Source organism: Bombus pyrosoma, linkage group LG8, assembly GCF_014825855.1.
Source record: "Bombus pyrosoma isolate SC7728 linkage group LG8, ASM1482585v1, whole genome shotgun sequence".
Lineage (NCBI taxonomy): Eukaryota > Metazoa > Arthropoda > Insecta > Hymenoptera > Apidae > Bombus > Bombus pyrosoma.
This window is the reverse complement of record NC_057777.1, coordinates 118,394-139,919: the sequence shown is the minus strand read 5'-3', so window position 1 is coordinate 139,919 and position 21,526 is coordinate 118,394. Positions and strand designations below refer to the sequence as shown.

The following is a 21,526-nucleotide window of genomic DNA, read 5'->3' as shown; positions in this document are numbered from 1 at the left end:
AACCAACATAGCATATTCTCGATCGGTTTGTACGCGTCACATGGCGCCAGTTACAGAAAGCGACGGAATTTCGCCTCTAGTCAAATTGTCTCTGGAGGCAACCCTTCTTTTGCATGCAAACAACGGGCGGCTCGCATCTGGCATTGTTGCGCGTTGCAACACGTCGCGCCGCTAGTCCATTCTAACGGTGCACGTGAAGTCGCTTTACCGTTAGTTTACCGAGGCGGAATTCGAGGCAACGCAACGATCGAGACAAACAGACGGACAGACAGACGGACGGACGGACGGAAAGCTTCTCGTCCGAATAGTCCTCGATTGCGATTTTAATCGACTTGAAATATCTACCAGTATAGCTGATTTACACCACGACGAAAGTGTATTTAGACAAAATTTGATTTTGCCCAATTTACGTAGCGATGTCAGAGAAACGACAGAGAGAGAAAGAGAGAAAGAAAAAAGAAATATTTCCTTAATTAGCCAAACGAGGTATGCAGTTCGAAATCATCTGTTCAAACCTGTCCACCTTTGGCGGACATAATATCTCCACTTGGCAAAACTCTGATCGCTCGATAAACGTTTAGAACGTTTAGTGGAGAAACGAAGCAAACGCGAAAACGGTCACGAATAAATCGGCCGAATGGATTGGGCTTACGCTTAATGGTTGGAGTTAGGCGCCCCTTGTTTCGCCCCGTAATCAAAATAAATATTCAAATGTGCAGGAAGGTGGGAAAAATTCATACGAGAGGAACACGTGGTTGGGTATTCGGGTCGACAGCCGTTACGAATCGATCTCGAAAGAACTCACGCAGCTCTCTGCGCGGGTTAACCGAATCTCTGTCTCAACGACTGGGTTAACGAGCTCGTAACCCACATACCGCGTCCGATGCTGCGGTAAATTAAACCGATTATCGTAATATCGCGTTCAACCATCGCATTTTAGCAAGTCGAATGGTCTGTGACCATCCCGTCGTTCATCGAGATATTGTTTCGCCAATTTGTCTTCTTTCCGCTTTGTCCAGAAAATTCTTTCCACCGAAAGGCCGTCATCGTAGAAACGATACCATCTTGGGCCACGTTAACAAATATGACAAATATTTCATCGGCCAGGCGAAACAACGATACAGCGTATTTGAAAAATAAGAATAAAAAACAGACGCGAGTTTCCTAAAGAAGCTTCGTTACACACGCCATATAGGTCAGCGAGGTCACGACCCAAATTGCATTTTCACGTTAGCAAGGAAAATTCGCGCGATTAATTCGCGCAAACGGCCGCCACGAGGTCGTGCAATCTCTCTTTAACGAATTACCGAAAATTTCACGATCCAACGAAAAAGAATCGCTGCGCGATACCTACTCGCCTGGAAACCTTTCGAACCGACAACCGCGCGTCAACGGTATTTCTTCAACGTGCCTTTCAAAGCTCAAACTTGTCAACTTGACGCGATGGAAATGTATAATACGATTCTTAAGAATCGTCGATTCGATTCAATCTATATACGTTTATTCGATTTACCACTTTTTAACGTCTAACAACCTTTCGTCTTCCCCTAACCAATCTTAAAGTTTTCCCTAACCATCTAAAGTTAAAATTTTTAACGACATTTTATTTTATTTCACTTTATTTCTCATATTTTAAAAGCGTTACGGCTCAACCTTTAAAATTATATAAAATGCCGGAGGCGGTGCAAGCGAGATAATTTCCTTCAACGTTATTAGCTACGTTCGCCAACAATTTGCCTGATTTGGCGTGAAACGTTCCCGCCAAGGTTTTTTCTCAATCGGACTGCTCCGTATATAAGAAATATCTAACGAATATTTTACTTAGTACTTTATACTATAATAAAGTTATAAGTCGTTCGCATCGATGCGTAGGGAGTTTATGAATTTATTATAAAATAGGTAGGATATAAAAGCATTCGATTTACTACTACTACTACTACTACTACTACTACTACTACTACTACTAATAACAATAATAAATACCAATGTAGATATCCTAATCACAATGGTCAACGGTGTACCTTTTATATTGATTTCTTTCATACGTACAACGATGTTTCTAGTATCGGCTTATCAATTACTTATTTCTGTTAAAAACAAATTGTATTATATTTATATCAACGACAAGAATCAACGCTCCACTAACCGTTGCTGATATTTCTCTTTTTCAACCTTTCCGATCGTCTCTTCGATCGAAGAGATTACGTTAAATAGGTCAAATTACACGCAAATTGAGAAAACTTTGAAAGAGAGAGAGAGAGAAACGAAAACCTAAAGAAAGATCCAAAGATTATCGCTCTTCTCACCTCTATCCTCACCGGCTATTCCAACTCTGGGAAACTATCGTACTTATCATCTTTGCAACTACAATATTCCAACGTTATAACAACGTGTAACGCCTATGCTCGATCCGTCAAACTCCAACTTCCACCAACTTGATTCCACCAATTCAATGAACTTACAGTCGTGCCATACGCTTCAAGTTTCCTTTACGAATTACCTACAAATATTTGATATAAAAAGTATTCGTTTCTATTTCGACCGTCGGTCCGTCCATATCCATTGTAGTTTTCATTCTCCGAATTGCTAAAAATAATTATTCAATTTCTCCTGACAGACGATAACGAAACGAATATTTTATCAATATCGTTTTTATTACGCTGTTTGTGACTCACTCTTTATGCTCGAAATATGCTCGATTAAAATATCGGTCATACTTACATATATTATACGTGGTGAAGATTGTCAATAGATTGTCAATACAGGTAAACGAGTGGATAAATCAAAATTAGAATCGCCACTTTGAAAGGAACTATTCTTATCGACCGAAGACTAAATGGAATTCTGCGAAGACGGTTATCAAACTGCAATCACCGACCAAACGTTCTTAGTAATCGATAAAAGCTAATATTATCTAATATGGAAAATTTCACGTTTCTCGTTTGTCGGTTAGTGGTAAATTACCAACCATCATGTAACCATCGTTGATTATTGACCAAGGATAAGACGTATCATAGGAGATAATAATAATAATAATAATAATATAAATAACAACAAAATAACAATAAGAAAAACAGATAGATACAACAGACAGTAAAAGTTGGAAAGCAAGTGATTTTATAATAATCGGTTTTATAATAATCTCATCTTAGTATTCAAATCAAATTTTCAATTTTTCATTCAGTTCAAACTAAATTACTTCAAATTCTTGCTTTCAATTTTCATTTTTCCTATTTTGCCTAAAAAGATACAAATGATTCTCTATTTCTTCAAAAATTTATCAAGAGTACTTTTTCTTTCTTCCAAATCGAATAAACGAGTTTCTTTCAAATTTACCAATTTACAGGAAACACATTCCACTTACACGTTTCAATATCTCCCATATATATCTTATATATGTATGCCAAAGGCTGAAAAAAAGAACGAAAGGAGTATTCTATAATTAAATAACTCTGATCTGGAGATGATCTGGAGAACCTCCAAGAACGATTCTGACGATCAGACTCAGGTGTACGTTACAAGGGAACGAACGTGCGGTATTACCTAATACGAGATATTAGCAAGAAGCATGGTCAGAGATCTAATTTCGTAATTAGAAAAACTATTTTTATTATCTGAGAGACTGTGATTCCGATTGACATGACGCAGAAAACGACGTGACTGGCAAGCGTTGTCTTAGCTCTCACGATTATGTTTACATTTCAGGGAAACCCAAGTATTCTAAAAAATATACAACACTAAAAATTGTCTAAATAAGTTCTGACAAATGCGGCATCGTACTCTAGCAACGTTATCGTAGATTGTAGATTATTCGATACGTTTTTTATTTTATAACTCAGCGTTCAAACTTCAAAATTTTGTTTCACAATTTTCCAAACATTCTTTCAATAGAAAATTGGTTTAGCAACGAAGCTTCAATGTTTGTTTACTTATTGATTGTCTTTATTTTTTATTAATTATCAGGAAAATACAGAGACACTTACATACCTGAATTCTTGGAGAAGCTGGATCCTCTTCACTTGGCAAACTGACTCTAATACCGTATAATTTAAATGAAATTGAGCATCTAAGCAAAAATAAATACATAGAAAAAGAAAGAAAATTAACACGTCTGTGAGAACGATCGACTAGCAAACACTGACTCTAATTTCACGTATGAGATTAATTTGAGTTAAAGAATATCGTAAATTTCAAATGAATGTGTACGTAAAGTCAAACACCACAAACACCATAAATGAAACCGTAACATAAATGAACTAAAGTATACCACTAAAATGAAACCGTAACTGATCTTAGATCTCAATTTTGAAAGTAGCCAATATGAGATATCGATAACTCTAACCTCTAAATACACAATCAAAAAAGGAAAAACAGAAGATAGTTGAAAAAGCTACTTAATTCCGAAATATAATGTTCAACGAGTTATTAGATATATAAATACAATTAATAATAACGATATTAACAATGTAACTAGTACCAATAGTAACAAAATAGTAACGGAAATATTACGTAGTGAATATGTCACGCACCTCGGTAACCACTAATCTCTACCGCTATACCGACATAACACATTCTTACTTTCGCGACTCTAACCTACTCCGGCAAATTCGTAAGATCTTGTAACATCAAAACTATATCGAAAGAACCTTGAAATCTATATTATAGAAATCTTATAAATGGATGAGAACAGGAATAAAGGGTTTTAATTATTTGAAAAGTTCAATCTGTTCATGTCAGACTTTGTTCGTGTATCATCTTTAAAATTCCAAAGGGAACGCGTTTCTTATGAAGCGTTTCTAGTGGCGCTGCACTTCTGCAATGCCAAAACTACGATCACATAATTCAAATTCAAGTTCGACATAAATATATAGATAAATATACTATGAATATTCCAAATTTATTATACACAGCATAACTGAACAATGTATACTGATAAATTGAATAAAATGAAAACCATATAACTATCAATCTACGGTTGTAATGTTTAGGGACATCTATCACAATCGATAAATTACCAGCCTATTCCATTACTTTAAGCCATTTTTGGCAGCCATTATTATACGTCACGAAATCCAAGAGTCCAGTTTCCGGTTGTGAATGTAAATGTTGGGCACGCGCGCCGCGTAATTTCGTGAAATTTTACAAACACTGTGACAAATTCGGTAATTAATAATCCGTAATTCTATGAAACTCGTGCATCATAATGAATGCTCCACCGTGTATTACGCATGATAGCCTTGTGACACGATGATTGTTAAAAATACGAATTTAAACGGGTAGGAAGCGATTATGTGACAACGGTCGTTCGACGCCATATGTACGATTAACGTTTTAAACTGGTTACGTGACTTCTACCGAAGATAGAAGGAAAATTTTAGGTAAGCTCGTTTCATATTTGCCATTCGTAACATTCAATTAAAGCGCAAACAGTGACAACGAAGCAGCACAGAAACTCGAATAATATTTGTTTTACTCTGTGAAGAATGTAAAATATTGAAAAATGTAATTCATGTTACGTCACTTGACGAACTTGTCGAAAGACCGATTTTGTCCCTACCGATTTTGCTTAATTTTGAATATATTATCGGGGCCAGACTGTGAGAAACGCCTGTTATAAGTATTATAAACTCGGTAAAAAATGAATATCACCAATGTATTTTGCGTTTAGGTTAGGTTTTGTCAATCTAGAAGTTTCCAAGACATTTACTTATTTAAATCCGTAAAGTACGTTACAAAGATAAAGAGATCGATGGCTGATGAATGTAAACAGATCGCCAAGCGGCGAACGTGCACATATGGCGGCAGATGCACATATATTGGCAGGATTCGGTGTCCAGTACCGACAGCTTTTGGCGAATATGTTGGAAACTAGAGCCGACAAACGGTTACGTGTATAGCAAAAGGTTGTTCAGAAACACGCCCCTGCCAGCAAGTTAAGAAATCATCGAGATCGTCGAGGGAGTAGTCTTTCTATCTTTTGCTAGATATTTCACAGATTACAAACTAATTCCCGCTAATAATAAGCTGACAAAGAAATGTTTCGTTCATGCGTCAACCATGTTACGTCATGTATGGTTTTATTTAAATGTTGAAATATTCAAAGGCAATGATTATCTTGAGTATCAAGAAAGTTGCCAAATTATTAAGAAAATAGCAGTAAAATACGTACAAAATCTTAACATCTATAAATATGAAACTCCGGTAAAGGTAAATATCCAATTGAAAATTATGTAAATGCAAGGATTAGTAGCATCTATATAAAATTTCCAAATATATTATAACATTAAGAAAGCCAACGAGATCGATAATCTAATCATTAATCTATACATTATGTGTATGTATGTATGTATGTATATATATGCATAAGAGTACAAAATTGGAACAAAATCAGGACAAAATCGAATAAAAAATGTCAAATGTTAAATTAAACGAACTTTTCGGAATACGTCGATAGATTCATTTCGTGGCAGTTGGTCTCTCGATTCGAGTTGACAAGGTCAACGTTGCAGGCGGGGGTTGACGATGGCATCGATTATGCACTGGTGACCCTGATTCTGCACGAAGCAGCGCTGACTTTGCCAATGACGAGGCTAATCGAGAAGAGGGTTAGGTCCATTGCCAGCGAGCCGACTCGTTCTCGTGCAGCAACTGCATCCAACTTCTCTCGTATTCGTATTCCAGGGTTGCGGTCGTTCAACGCGCAGTTCCGTACGTTTCCGGTTTATCGACGAGTCCTTGCAGCGAATATCAAGGATTTCGCGTGGGATGGATGTTAATAAGTTTCCGAGGAATGCTGCAATACTGGCAGTGATATTTTTAGATATCTAGAGGGATGGATTTTTTTCACGTTTAAAGACGATTCTGGTCAATTCTTTTTCTCATTGAATGTCATTTGTTTCTGTGATTACATGCTGGATATTTGCAGAACGGGGTTCCGTTTTCTGATATTTTTCAGCCTGAAAAGAGTAGATGAGTTTAATGTTTCAAACAGGAATATGTACACATTTTTGTATTTTGTATTTTGTATTTTGTATTTTGTATTTTGTATTTTGTATTTTATAGTTATTGGGATTTCGATATATTCGGTATACATTTTGCAGTTTCTCATCCTTTATTTTAGAATTTTACGTGTGATTAACTTTACTATTATCCGTGTTATCATAGATGAACGTAGCGAAATAACGAGTCATTTACCATCTAGATTATAACAGAAAAAATAACAGCATCGTTTTAATGACACTGCTCATAGTGCAGTTGACCGGCGTTAAGGGGATTATTACTGGCGAGCACAACATTTAAACTGAAAATTATCGTCGCCTCTGTTTGCACGTGAATCTGAGCGCTATTTTAACAGGACTTTGTCTGTTTGTGTGGCGAACCTTTGTTAAGCGTGAAATAGACACTACTGCTGCTACGTGACTGCTCGGATTGGATGCCATGATGCATTCTCTGTTCTGCTTGCTTCTCTCGTTATCACACTTAAGGGACGCTCCTGATTCTTCTCCCGATTCTCGCTTAATTGACACTTTTCCTATATTTTGAACGATATCCTCGCTTTTCTTAGAATTTCTAAATATATTCACTGCTACGAGAACTTGCATCATTTTATGTTGAACGTTGAAAGATAATTTTGACCTCTAAAAAGATTTCTCAATTCTCTTCGATACACGTATAACGCTCGATATTCTCAAAGAAATTCACGCTTATTACTCAGTGAATCGTATAATTATTACTCTATTGCTAACGAACTCAATTCACTTATTGCCGAGGAAGAAGATATTTTCTACTAAACTAAACTAAACTAAACTAAACTAAACTAAACTAAACTAAACTAAACTGAACGAGTTTTATTTATCAAAACTTCTCAGCTCTTTTACGCAGGCACTATAATTAATAATTATACTTTTTATGAATAATTTTTCTATCTTTATTTCATTTGCGTATTCAAAGTGTAAGCCTTTCTGAAACGTGCAGCCTTCTATCGCATGTTTGGAAAACTAAACTAAACTAAACTAAACTAAACTTGAAATATTACAATGTTCCTCGAAATGATATTGTACAGTATTCTCCGCATATATCATGGTTTTTGCGATGCAGATTCATAAGGATAATTCGATATTTCGTTAGAAAACATTATCGATCATTTTGAGTCACGCACAAGCATATTTCTCTCGGGTAACGTCGATTCAGTGGATCATCGACATAGTTCATTTCCACGAATCGATTTATCAAATATCGTATTACTAGATTCTAGAACGTATCGGAGGATTTATAGATCGAAACGATAAAATAACGTATTATATCGTACGTGGATGGTTTAAGAAACCTACATCTACCAAGAAGGTAGAGCACTGATTTGAAATACACGATACATATTTTCAGCTTTGATTACAACAATACAAAAATTACGTATTGCGGGAGAAATTGTAGGAAAGCGTTACTCGTGCTCGTACAAGTGAGATTTCACGAAACGCTGTTTTCTCTATAATATAATATAATTCTATATCCGGCAAACTGGCCAATCTTCATCGCCAAGGGGAAATTTTCAAAACAAAATTAACCTTAGTATCTTAATTATTTTCGAGACAATTTTGGAAATTATCAAACATAAAGTAACAAACATTCTATTAAGAGTACGAAATTGGATATGTATATTTATACGTTTTCTCATTTCTTATTTCTATTAAAAATATCGCGTCAATGTCTTTCGTCGAACGACTCGAGGGTCTCATCATTTTATACCATGTTTCGTGTTGTTTCATTGCACGTGCAAGTGGCAAAGATCCTGCGGGCCAACTTTCTACTTCTACTGGCGGAACGAAAAAAGATCGCGGTAAAAGTTTGATGAGTTTGCAACGAAGGTAACCCATTGTTAGCCCGAGGCGGTGGAAAAATAAGCGACAAACGTAGCACACGATTTTCACCTGACGACAACTCGTTGAACTGGCAGCGAAACTTTCTCATGAAATTGAACACTCGTGAAACCGTAGATTGGTATAGGTGATTTCTTCTAATAATATCGTGCAAGTTACCTTCCGACGATAGAAAATAAGAAAACTGGAAAATGCTGGAGATCAATTCTTCGCATGCTGAAGATTCTGGAATAAATTCTACATATATTTTAGTCCGTATTTGCTATCTATATTTCGTATATAAACAACTGATTTTTTTTTTACCTTTCTCGTATATTATATTCGTAGGAAATATCAGAGATATTTTTCAATCGTTGCCTATTAATCGTTATTTATGTTTTGTCGAGGAAAGAAATCAAATTCTTCTTGAATCATTCAGTTCTTTTTTTTTATCTTGAAAACTTTATATTTCGGTATTAATAACACTAAACCATCTAACACCGATGCAAGTTGGATTCAAATACTTTTAATAATCGATAATAATCGAATATGCACATACATATATATAATAATAATAATAGCTATGCGAATAAAGAAGAGATATCGTTATATAAATATTCCTATATTACAATAAGATAAGATTGTACAGATGTTGATTAAACAGAAGAACGATGATCGTTTAACGTGAACCAATCGCTATAACGTACTCAATAGTTAATTTGCAGCTCTCTCTCTCTCTCTCTCTCACTCACGCGGATCTTCCTGTTCTAGCATCCCTTTGTCTCTTCTTAGGCCCACCACGCTCGTGTTCCGCAACCGCTCGTGGCCAGGGTCACGTAGGCCTCTTCTGCGAAACTATTCGATCGAAGGACCGACGACACATTGATAGGCCCGACGGCGCCTCGGCTCTCGCGACATTGTTTATGGTTTACTCGATGTCTCTTAGGCCTTTTTGTCCACGATACTACATTATAATAATACAAGAAATAATAGGTAGTATATTTGGTAACGTGAATTATTAAAATATCCAGGTACCGACCATGCGGGTTAATTTTGTTTGCTAGTAAAATGTAAATGCAATGTAAATGCAAATGCAAAATATAAAAAATCTGTATTACAATCATTTGTCATAAATGACATTATAAAATGTTAGTATCGTTTGTCGAGTTTAGGTATGTGAAATAGATGTAAAATGTGCGAGGAAATCAGACACAGCCTCGTTTTTTCCCCCTTATATTTCGCACAAGTTGGCCAGTTTCAGTAGTACAAGTCTGCGATTAGTCGGATCAGCCGGTTTTCCAGGGAAAGAAGCGAGACGCGAAAGAACGAGGCAGACAGTTTTAATCCCTGTAGGCGTTCGTCGGCCACTAAAGTCCGCAGAATGAAAAGCAGCGGGACGATTTCAAACATCGAATACGCGTGGGAGCAGGGAGTTTGGAAAAATTGGCCGCGGTCAGTTCCTACCGATCCGCCTATTTGAGGGGGGCCTGTTTTATAAAGAATTTTATAAATTAACTAAAAATGGAGGGCCCGTGTTATCGGTAATCTGCCGATAAAAGTTCAAGGTCCGTTAAATACGCTCCAACTTTATCTTCTTCAAAACGAGGCGAAACGAACGAAAGAGTTTTATTCAATGTTTTCGATTTATTTTCGCGTGTAGGATAATCTTTCGCTAATCGTTACCAATCGAATGTCGGAGGTAAGCCATTGTACGAACAAACACCGTTCAAAAATGCCTCTCCTCTCGTGGATCACCTCTTGGACAGCATCCAGTTAAACTCGATTGCCGAAGAAAAATCATCTCGCTCGCTCGCTTTTGCCAATTAACCTTGCACTTGCCAGCGCGACGCTTATCGCCGTCAAGAGGGTGCCAGAATCCCTCTACCACGGCCTCCGGCCGCCGCCCCTCTTTTTCACCCACGGAATGACTTGGTGCATCGCACCTGAAACCTGAAACTCGAGGGAGGGGGCGGGTGGGTTGTTTTCGACGTCGGTGGCGCCTTCCACGGCCACTGCTCGAAGCGATCGGTGTCTTCCCGAAGCGGACAGTGCGCCCTGACCCGTTGAAACAAGCGGTTGGCCTCGTGGTACTATCCGCGATCGCGTTTTCACACAGTGTGCTCGAAACGATGAATGAAAATGTACCGTCGCCCCTACTTTTAGTGCCGCAAGGGTTGAACTTCAACGCGACCCGTTCGCACACACCCGATGACCTCGTGTTTACGCGTGAATTTCAAATCCAAAGTCGTCGGTTTCACCTTCGCCTTTTATATCGTTCGTAGGTACATCGTGGTTCGCGGCCAAACAGAACTAACAAAGTCTAAAGGTCTACTTTTCGGCTCGAGTATTCGTTCTTCGTCGTTCTAATCGAAGAGGATGACCGTGCGGTTGACCGACGTCGAAGCGAACGACAAACGTCGGCGGGAAGGTCAGTTTCCGGTTGAAACGCGGTAAAAGTGTTTGCGGGATGTTCATCTCGGCAAGGTGGCCTTCGAACAGTGTTTTTATCGGTGTTTGGATCTCGGTATCGTTTCTGTGGCGTTGTAGAGCCGACGACTTTGACGTGCACGTTCCTCTGCAGTGCCTAACGCGGTGTTTATCGTCGAGAGGGTGAGTTTTCGAGGTTGCTTCGAGTCTTAAGCGATGTTCGTAAGAGGCTTTGCGGTTACGATGTTTTATTCGTTATCCACTGACTAGCGGGTTCTTCGCGAGATAAAGACACAAGGGTCGGATCGAGCTATCATCTCGTGCTACTAAGAAATTGTAATTTGCGAAGAAACCGTTGGTACAATGCGTTAGCGTAAATATTTTCTTGCCGAGATCGATAATGTATTTATTATACAGGGATTGGAATGATCATTTTTATTCGGGTCGGTGTTGTAACGGAAATATTTTCTTCCGAACGTAGCTACTAACGCGTTCCTCGTGAAGGGGATGGATTTCAGAAGTTGCTCCATAAATTATTCTCCTTCTTCCTCTTTCTTTTTTTTTTCCTTTTTTCTGTTTCTTTTTTTTTTTTTTTTTTTTTTCCGAGGCTGGAGAAGTTAGCGGATTCGTCGTTCTAACGAGAATATTTTTCTACACAGGTGAATACACTGATTTAAAAATTGATGGAGAAAGTAACGGCTCCGAGTCCTAACATGAACATCCTTGCACAGATCAATTAAGTACTCATCTCGTTGAAGTAAAAACTGTGTTTTAAAGATCAATTTACCAATCGCTTTTACGACCAGACTTTCGAAATTGTCGACAAATTCCAATCGATAATTAATTTAATTTACCATCTTTCCGAGATTTATTGATAATAAATGCATAAACGCGGACGTTTGTACTCTGGCACCTAATTTGAAGGGTTGAAGGATTTACCGGTCCTGTACTTAAGGGTTTATCGTGTTTTAATCGTTCGAGGTTACTTAAGGTTGGTGCCGTATCCTTGGTAGATAAGGACTGAACTAATTTCCTGGCTACTTTTCCCTTCGTCTTCTTCAAATACAAGATGTCTCTTATAAAACGTTCAAATCGAGAATATATAAAGTTGGAAAAATGAACTCGCCGATTGACAGCTAGATTCTCTGTCAGTGTATTTTACAGACATAATCAAGTAAAAATGTTACACGATCATAGGTTGTCTGGAATTGTATTAAACGAAATTGTATTAATTGTATTGTTATAATTAAAATAGGAAATAGGAACTAGGAGATAGGAAATGGGTACAAAAAGGACGATATGTACTTTGATCTGCAATATTATTTCTATTTTATTTAAGCCGTAGAACCTTTTATCGGTGGATAACTTTATAAAAGAGTATTAACACCATTAAGCGTGGTTAAATAACGCTTATATCGCTTTATTATATCGAGATATAATAAAATGAAAACCTTCAAACGTGCTATTAATGATTATGCAGATTGTAATTGTAAAACTATTCTCACCTTGCAAGCATAATAACCGCATAAGTCTATTATCTTATATCTTTGAATTTCGGCAATTTTAATCAATTTTAATCATGGAACATTTAGTAATATAATGTAATATGATATAATATAATATAATTCTAACGTGCTTCTTCTTCGTAATACATATTCCGCAGGCGATGAATTACGGGACGCTAGTTTTATAGATCTCTGTTGCCCGGTATGAGCAGGACAAAGTTGGTTCAGTTGCTTTGCCATCGATACTCGTAAAACACGATATATCTTTCCTTTCTGAATGCCTTGGTGTCGCAGTCGGATAAAATATGAAAGGATTATAATTTTTAGATGCTCCACCTTCCAGGTACACAAACGAAGAAACGCAAACGCTGTTCGAAAATTCTACGTTCAAAGGAGAAATTTCTTATTTTTTGCACGTGTAAAACACCACGATTTTCCACTCGCGGATTGTCATTTTAAAAAACATGTGAAACACGCGGCGATGATTTTGCAGGTTGTCTGGTTATTTCATTTTGTCGCGTATCCCGTACTATCTTTGCTTATAAAACATGAAATAAATACTTGTTGGACTTTTGTTCGATAATGCAAACGGAGCTAAAGATTTTCAAGTGTTAAGTTAGTTTTCGCAGTGCTTCGAAACGCGAATGAACCTTGTTTATTCTTCGGAATTTTAACGGCACAGCTGTTAATAACTTTATACTTTAACCGATAGCTGGAAATTTGAATCGGCTTTGTACCATTCCCTTTATCCGTTTCTGGATGCGACTTTAGTCTCGTGTCAATGCCGCGTCGATGCTTTCCCAATCTTTTGAAAGATAGCGAATAAAGCGGACGAAAATAATTAAAACGTATGAAATAGGGAAAAAACAAAAGGCCAATAAAGTTAGGAAGTTAGCGATAAACAAAACATGGACAAATATTTCGGATAAGTTATTTTGATAGAAGAAAAATTTGCATACATTTCCATGTATCCGAGTGTACGAGATCCATGTATGAGAAAATACAATATGTATTTTTATTTTTCTTTCCTTTGCGTTTGACAAATAACGTTAAAGATCAAATCTATACGATATTTCATAGTATATACTTTAATTAATATTAATTTCATATAATTAAGGATATAATAATTTTCCATTAATAAATGTTTGGGCGTTAATGATCGATAACAAAAGATGACATAAAATATCGTATGAAACTTGTTGATTTAAGAAAAATTTACCATATTTCAGCTTTATCACACTCACCTTTCTAATTAACGCACAATTTATAAAATAAAATTGATGAAACGTAACAATGCTTTTCAGCATCAAGGAAACACCTAGATATACGATACTTTGATTAATTCTTTATTGCCGAATATTAAAGTAGAAATTATCGGCGATATGAAACAATGAAATGAACGAATAACGTATCGTATATATATACATACGTATAATTGAAACGTGATATTTCCAATTATTTGTCTGTCTAATCGACAAATAGGGTAAAATGAAAAATTTACACGATACGATATCTAATGGTACATTTTCATATCAAATTAGTTGATGGATTTAATCAAAGTACACGGGTGTACTTGGATTAAATTTCCAAATTTAATAAACGATAAATCGTCAAATTACTACTTATTTTTTAGTTAATTGGTTTAGTTGGTTCAGAAAGGGATTAGCTGTTCGATGTTTCTTTTTTTTCTTCCGCCGAGATTCTGTCGAGAATGTGCATCGCTTGAACAGCAATCTATGCATAAAATAACTGTGCTCGCCGTTTTAAGAAGACCTTTCGTTACTAATGGCTGTCAATAGTTTGTGGCGGGTATAGGTTTCGAGGTTAAGTGTCATTGATCCTCGATTTTTCTTCGTATGTATTTATGCAGTACAGAAAAACGCGACTCTGCTTCCATGAGATGAAAGATGTCTTTGATTGCTTGGAAGAAATGTACGTGTTAGACGAGTTTACAGCGTGAAACAATTTTTTTACCAATCTCCAAGACTCTGTAGATAAGAGTAAAAATACACACTCGTTTCCAAATTAACGTTCCTTTTACTACTATAGCGAAAGGACAGCGAAACGATAGCGAAAGAATCTGCGTTTCTTCGACAACTAAATTTTAAATTTTCACGAATTACTCTATAGCTGATTATGTTAACTATCTTACACGGCTAACTGATCCTTTTAGGCAAAGGCAAAAGAAGTACAAGTAACGAGAGAAAAGTACAGACAAATAAGACATAAATGTATGGTAAGTCTTCTGTAGAGTACCGAAACATTTTTAAAGCGTAACTTGCATTACCGGTATCCGACACACACAATGACAAATTTGACAAACCCGTTGCTCGAAGATTTTATTTTACTTTATTCGTAGGAACAAATGTGTTTGCGAATGAACGCTAGCGTCACGCTTATCGCACCTACGCGATTAAGCGAAAAGAAACACGTTTGCATACAAGGTATCCCAATACTGCCCACAGCCAAACTCTTTCGGTATATAGAAACATTTGTTCCAAAACTTTGTTGTAATCACTCTAAAATGACTAAACGACTAAAGTATTTCTTTACAACGTACATTTTTATACCTAGAAAATTTTTATGAATAATTAAGAATCGATCGTGCCGATTACCTTGGTAGTTGTAGCGATACGAGGTTTGACAAAAATTCCAACGAAGAGAAAATAATGCTTTAATCTCCATGATGGTCCAATTTTAAATCACTAGACATTTATCAAAGTACTGCGATTAATATGCGCGATGAATAGGGATGAGATGAATTTCAATTTCAATCAAGTCAATTCCAATACAGAGGTTACATTTCACGGAAACTCGATTACCATTTAGTAGAGATGGTAATATTCGTTTCTGTATTTACAAAACATTCGGATTATGAATCATCCTTCTGTTTTCAAATCTCCTAACGAGCGTCCGCAACCTTCGAAAATCCTACATTTACGTGTTTCAACACTTGAAAGTAAGATCATGGATGTTCGACTAGATCGATCCAACCCGTCTCTATACTTTATTATTCATTCCGTCCATTTATACACGTTTATTTGGTGTACCTTTTATTCGAAATAGTACTGGAAGATTCGTGGCATCCTTTCTGCAATCGTATAACGAACATGCGCGATTTCCGAAATTTAACATTATTTCGTCATTCTCTTTTACGATCCGGTATACGTAACGTGCATACGGCTACGTAACGTACGCAGCAGATTAAAGTCAGTTGCCGCATCGGTCGAATATCTACGTTACGTCTTCGCGCGCATACGTCTGCTTCGCGTAACAAATTACTCAGTTGGCCGAGTACGTATTTCGTTGATCGTTCTTGGTGGTTCGATGCCTCGTATGGCCCGATTGTATGTACGGCGGGGGACAAAAGGAAATTTACAAAATAACAACTGCTATATCATACGTGTCGCATTATGTATTTGATAAGATCAACGAATAAAATGCATGTTGGCATCAGTTGCCGAACACCTTACACGTATAACAGACTTTTCTTGCTTACGTCTATACGGTGGAATACGTCATGCGGCGGAAAAGCCAGTGTACACGTTGTACGTAGAAATGTTCTACTTTTCTTTTTCCCAAGATACAAAGTTGTACGATTGTAATTGTACGAAAAGGAAAATGGAAAAGAACTAGAACGTTTATCTTGGATTAAAACGGAACGGAGTGAAATGCTGTTTCGTCCCGCGTCGTTTTCACTCGCAGAAGTAAATTGCCTTGGGCTCGAATGCTTTAAAATTGAAATTGAATTTTCGCTAGGTCGACGTTAATTAACATCCTGTTCATTTCGTCTAACCAGCAGCCACCCTATTTTTCGCGCAAGAAAGAAAAAAAGAAAAAAAGAGATGAATTTGGAGTAAATCGTGTCGTTCGCTATATACGTACGCCCGCTGAATCCGGAAGAAGCATACGACGACGACGAGTTCACTCTATTTTCTCATTTTTCCCTGTCTTTTCAAGAGTCATCAGTTCGGTTTCAGTCATTTTAGACGTTCTTCTTCTTGCTCGAAATATCTTACTAAGAAAATTGCAACGTCTCGTTCTTATTCGACTACCGCGAATTATTTAGTATTCGTTTAGTATTCGTTTAGTATTCGTTTAGTATTCGTTTAGTATTCGTTTAGTATTCGTTTAGTATTCGTTTAGTATTCGTAGCTTTCTAATTACATATAACGATTTATATGTACGGGAAGAATTTTTTCATCTCAAGTTTCTCAAGATGGATTGGATGCCTTTACGAATATATCCGAAATTCGATAAAATTGCAGTTGAAGCACCCTTATCTGCCCATACTTTCCACTTTATTGTAATTATTACTGTAATTACTATATTTAACTTGGCCAACTATATCTAACTTGGTTAATTACACCGGATAGTAAAACTCGAGGAATTTGAAGAACTAATTATATTATGCGATGAAAGCGCCACGGATGCGTATCGCGTCAAGAGTAGTCTCTCGAAATTTGTCCAACATCGTACGAGAATGATCTAGTAATTCTAATTGTACGTTCCATCCTCTAGCCCGAAACTTGCTCTGTATCTACATATCCATTTAACCCATTAATTTTACTCATCTCCATATCCCATTTATCAGAAGCAATCGCGCTTTATCTGAAAATCAATTCATCACATTCTACGTATCGTGCCATACCGTGTATCGTACCATCATCCAGCTTTACGAGTCAATCGAACAGGAGGTGATAGCGGATGATGAAAGAAACTCTACATTTTTTTAATTAGAAAACTTTCTAAACAAGCTTCGAACGCCTCGCAACGAACAAATTCGGATTACATTGACCATCTTTGAATAATGTGCTGCGATTTCTCTCTAAACTTGGAGGGATATTAGGGACAGGTATAAGGTAGTATCAGAATTTATTTGCGAGAGCAAAATTCCACAACTATTACACAAGGCGAATCTTTTTCTTTAGAGTTGTCCTAAAACGTCGAGCGTATACAAAATTGCCTATTGATAAGAAAGAATAGAATTTGAATTGTTTGGGCCCCGTTTTAACCGTTTTAATTTAAATAGAACTTCTAAATAAACTAAGCTATATGCCGGTCGATGCTTCGAGGTTCAGGCGCAACCACGCCTAGCCGGGGGGAGGGGGGAGGGGGAACGTAGGTAAGCAGGAGGTAAAACGCGTAAAGGTCGCGTATCTAGACGGCGAGGGTTCCGGCATTGCGGTTCATCGTGGAACGTGTGACCATCGGCGAAATCGGTGAAATCGGTGAAATCGGTGAAATTGTTCCACGATCTAACCGTTCTATATCGCGAATAACTTTTATCGATCGGCACACATTTCGTCTCGTTTCTTTTCTCGTACCCTCGTACCCTCGTGTCCTCGTGTGCACGTGTCGTGCGAGTGACGCGTTCCGTTCAGTTTCCACGCTCCATCTCTGTTCGCTTCGACCCCTCTCGGCCCGCCAGACAGTGATCCTACGGTCGCGAGATTGGATTTTTCACGATTTATAACCGCATCGATTAAAAGTTTGACCGAGTTTGAGTTCACGACCGGGCTTTTAAACGTTGTCGAAGATCGTTGGAATCGTTTATAGCCATGGTTTCCGATATAAGCCAAATTTCACGCAATTCTTGACATTCGTTGATCTCAGTTGATATCAGTTACGCAATTGAAAGGGATTTATATCTTTTAATAGAGATACTGTGTAGTTTTCGATACACGGATCCACGTGTATCAATATATGCAGCTATCGATATGTTCGTATTCTATATATGTCGTGTGATTATTAACGTGTAACAAATTAATCGAATATTTAAATGCATTTACGCCAGTAATTTGCATGGGTGGGTGGTGATCGATGAACTTTGATCCAACTATACTAGTACCGATATTGGATACTCGAGTTTTACTCCTTATATATCCTTATAGTACGGCGGCTACTCGGTAAGTAATTGACATTAATATTTAGATTTTTGCGCGAACAAACCGTGTTTAACGAAACTTGGCCGCGATACACCTGTCTCCGCTACCTATCCAAAGTGTTGTCCAATCGTCGCACGACGAAAGAATTTCTCTCGACGTCGAAAACTTTTCGTACAACGTAATTCCTCGGCGTTAACTGTTGCTCGGAAAACGTTAACCCGGTTCCCAGCTTAACACGAGCCTGCGAATGGATGGTCCATGACCATGTCGTTTGTAATTAAAGGGCAGCAGCCCGGAATTCGTCTCTCTCTCTTTCGTTATATCCGCCGACACGCGGAACGAACCGCCTCCTCGTCGCTATGGGACGAGCAAAGGTATTTCATCGCCACGCCGGCCGCCACGTAATTCCGACCGCCCTCTTGTAATCTTCTTCGCAAATAGCTCCATCTTGGCGCAATCGCTTTTTAACTAGAAGCTACGGGGCTCGAACAGGTATCAAACCAACTTCTCCTCGGCTATAGCATCTCCGTTTCGCAGCAAAGTCCTCGAGATTTCTCGTAGATTTCTCATCGATGAAATCTGTAACCGAGAGTCCACGAAGAGTGAATTTGTCGTTTACATGGAGTTGACAGCTGTTGCACCGTGCAACTCGGCGTTCATACCTTGGATTGCTTTCTCACACCTAAAGGCCGATACGTCTTTGTTCGATTGTATGAGCTTTCGATAGTAGTATTCGTAGCGAAAGTATGCTCCACTAAGAATTTAAGAGAACCAAGTCGAGAAGATTTCGAGCGAAAGAAGGAGTTGTTAAGGATATTAGGACATTTAGATAATTTTACATTTAGATATGGGCAATCTGTGCCAGAGAAATAAGAATAATTTGAATAACTTTGCAAGATTTCTTACTTTTTAAATAACTTTCTTTATATCCGAATCGAATATTTGGTAACATTATATATGTGGTAATGAGTGTAAGAAATGTTTCAAATATGGCGTTTTCATCGTTCTAGTCGCTAGAGATAGATGAAACAATGACCAAACTAGTCGAAATCCGCGTAACAAACATAATTGTTCGACTGTAATTTATCGACCGTGTATGTCTGAATTGCAGGAACTAGGCTGCGAATCAGAGGCAAGCGGCATTAGGATAAAACCTTGTTCCAGCCATCGTTTAACTCGACAAGTTGTCACGACCTGTGTAACGCGAATTCTAATGTTGTACAGTGGACCGCTTGTGATCGTCGTGAAATTAAACGTCAAACTCGACGAGAAAATGACGCTTCGTTAAGGAAACGGAGACGTTCGAACGGAACATATTGCAACGAAGAACGCTGGAAAACACTTTGGTCAATGATGGACTGGATTCAACGATCGTGGTCGATCGGCACGAGTACACAGCCATTGAGCAGGATCCTCTGTCGTACTGGTAATCGTATAAAAACACCCGCTGCCCAAAGAAGATCTCACTCGAGGGACCAGAAGGTACGTCTACTATCCATCGAGGAGTATCCAGAATAACGAAATCGATATCGACGCTCTTAAACGCTCCATGGCAAACACGAGCGTTGTACGCTTAACCAACGGGAGAGAAAGAAAGCCGACAAGATTCACGTAGCGTTGATCGATTCTATACTGTGTCTATGTATCCATCGGCCTAAGATCGAAGTAGAATCGACGGTAGCAGATGAAAAAGCAGAAGCAGAAGCAGAAACAGAAACGGAAGCAAAGGCAAAAGCAACCGAACGACGCAGCAGCTCGACGGAATACACGGTATCTTTGTCCTAAATCGACAGATTATAGGCTATTGCGATAGGGTATCCGTAAGTCTAAATTCGGATAAGAGGCGAGAGCATGGTCCGCGTGGACAAGCGGCATTCTCCACGGCCATGACCGAGTGAAGTAGCCGGGGATCGTCAGACACGTGGTCCACCATGTTGAACGTAATGGCAGCGGTGACGACAAGTCTACCTAGCCGAGTAGATCCGACACCGACATCTTCCAGCAATACCAGCGCTGCTGCATCGAGCACCGCGCCGAATAACGTGACGTCAGTTCCTGTGGAGAATCCAACGGTTGAAAATCTACCCGAGAACGTGAACGTGTTCGTAGTTGTGATCAAGGGTATCATTATGGGCAGCATCATCACGACGGCAGTGTTAGGTAACGCTTTGGTGATCGCCAGCGTGAGAAGGCACAGAAGATTGCGCGTCGTAACGAACTGTTACGTGGTGAGCTTGGCAGCGGCTGATCTCTTGGTGGCCATGTGCGCGATGACGTTTAACGCCTCGGCTGAATTGTCCGGAGGCAAATGGTTGTTCGGTCGGTTCATGTGCGACGTGTGGAACTCGTTGGACGTTTACTTCTCCACGGCCTCGATACTTCACCTCTGCTGCATCAGCGTGGATAGATATTACGCTATTGTCAGCCCGCTCGAGTATACAGTGATCATGAGACAAGGGACGGTGGGATGTATGCTGGGCAGTGCATGGATTTTACCGGCTTTGATCAGCTTCATACCGATCTTCATGGGTTGGTACACCACTCAGGAACATTTGGATTATATGGTGAGAAACCCGCAGGTAAGCTCGATATTCTTAACGATTCCTCGGATTCTTCGATTACTATGCTATGAACATTGTTCTTTCGCATTCTCATATTTTTCTATCCTTTTTCATATATTTCATTTCTTCACGCAGATATCTATCTGTTTGCTCGAGAAGAAATATCTCCCAACTCTTCTTTCTCCGTTCTCTCTTTCATTCGAATAGCGATATTTAAAAAAAAAAAAAAAATCATATTATCCGTTCGAGATGTTTCTCGATAAAAATCTTCATACTCTCTCCGACTAGGAAAT

At 38.3% G+C, this 21,526-nt stretch overlaps 1 protein-coding gene across 6 annotated transcripts in view; it reads left to right on the top strand.

Moving 5' to 3' along the window:
• Nucleotides 1-10,920: 10,920 nt before the first annotated feature.
• Nucleotides 10,921-21,526, top strand: part of LOC122570343 (octopamine receptor beta-3R-like) — a 108,253-nt gene continuing 97,647 nt past the window's right edge. For 3 of the 6 annotated variants that reach the window (XR_006317794.1, XM_043732523.1, XM_043732527.1), the window contains exons 1-2: nt 10,921-11,462; nt 19,784-21,251. Coding sequence is in view for 5 of the 6 variants with exons in the window: in XM_043732523.1 (XP_043588458.1) it covers nt 20,604-21,251 (648 nt within the window). In the remaining variant the exon portion in view is untranslated. Of the gene's footprint in view, nt 11,463-18,581; nt 18,694-19,783; nt 21,252-21,526 lie in introns of all 6 variants that reach the window. The other 3 variants (XM_043732524.1, XM_043732525.1, XM_043732526.1) reach the window with 3 other exon arrangements.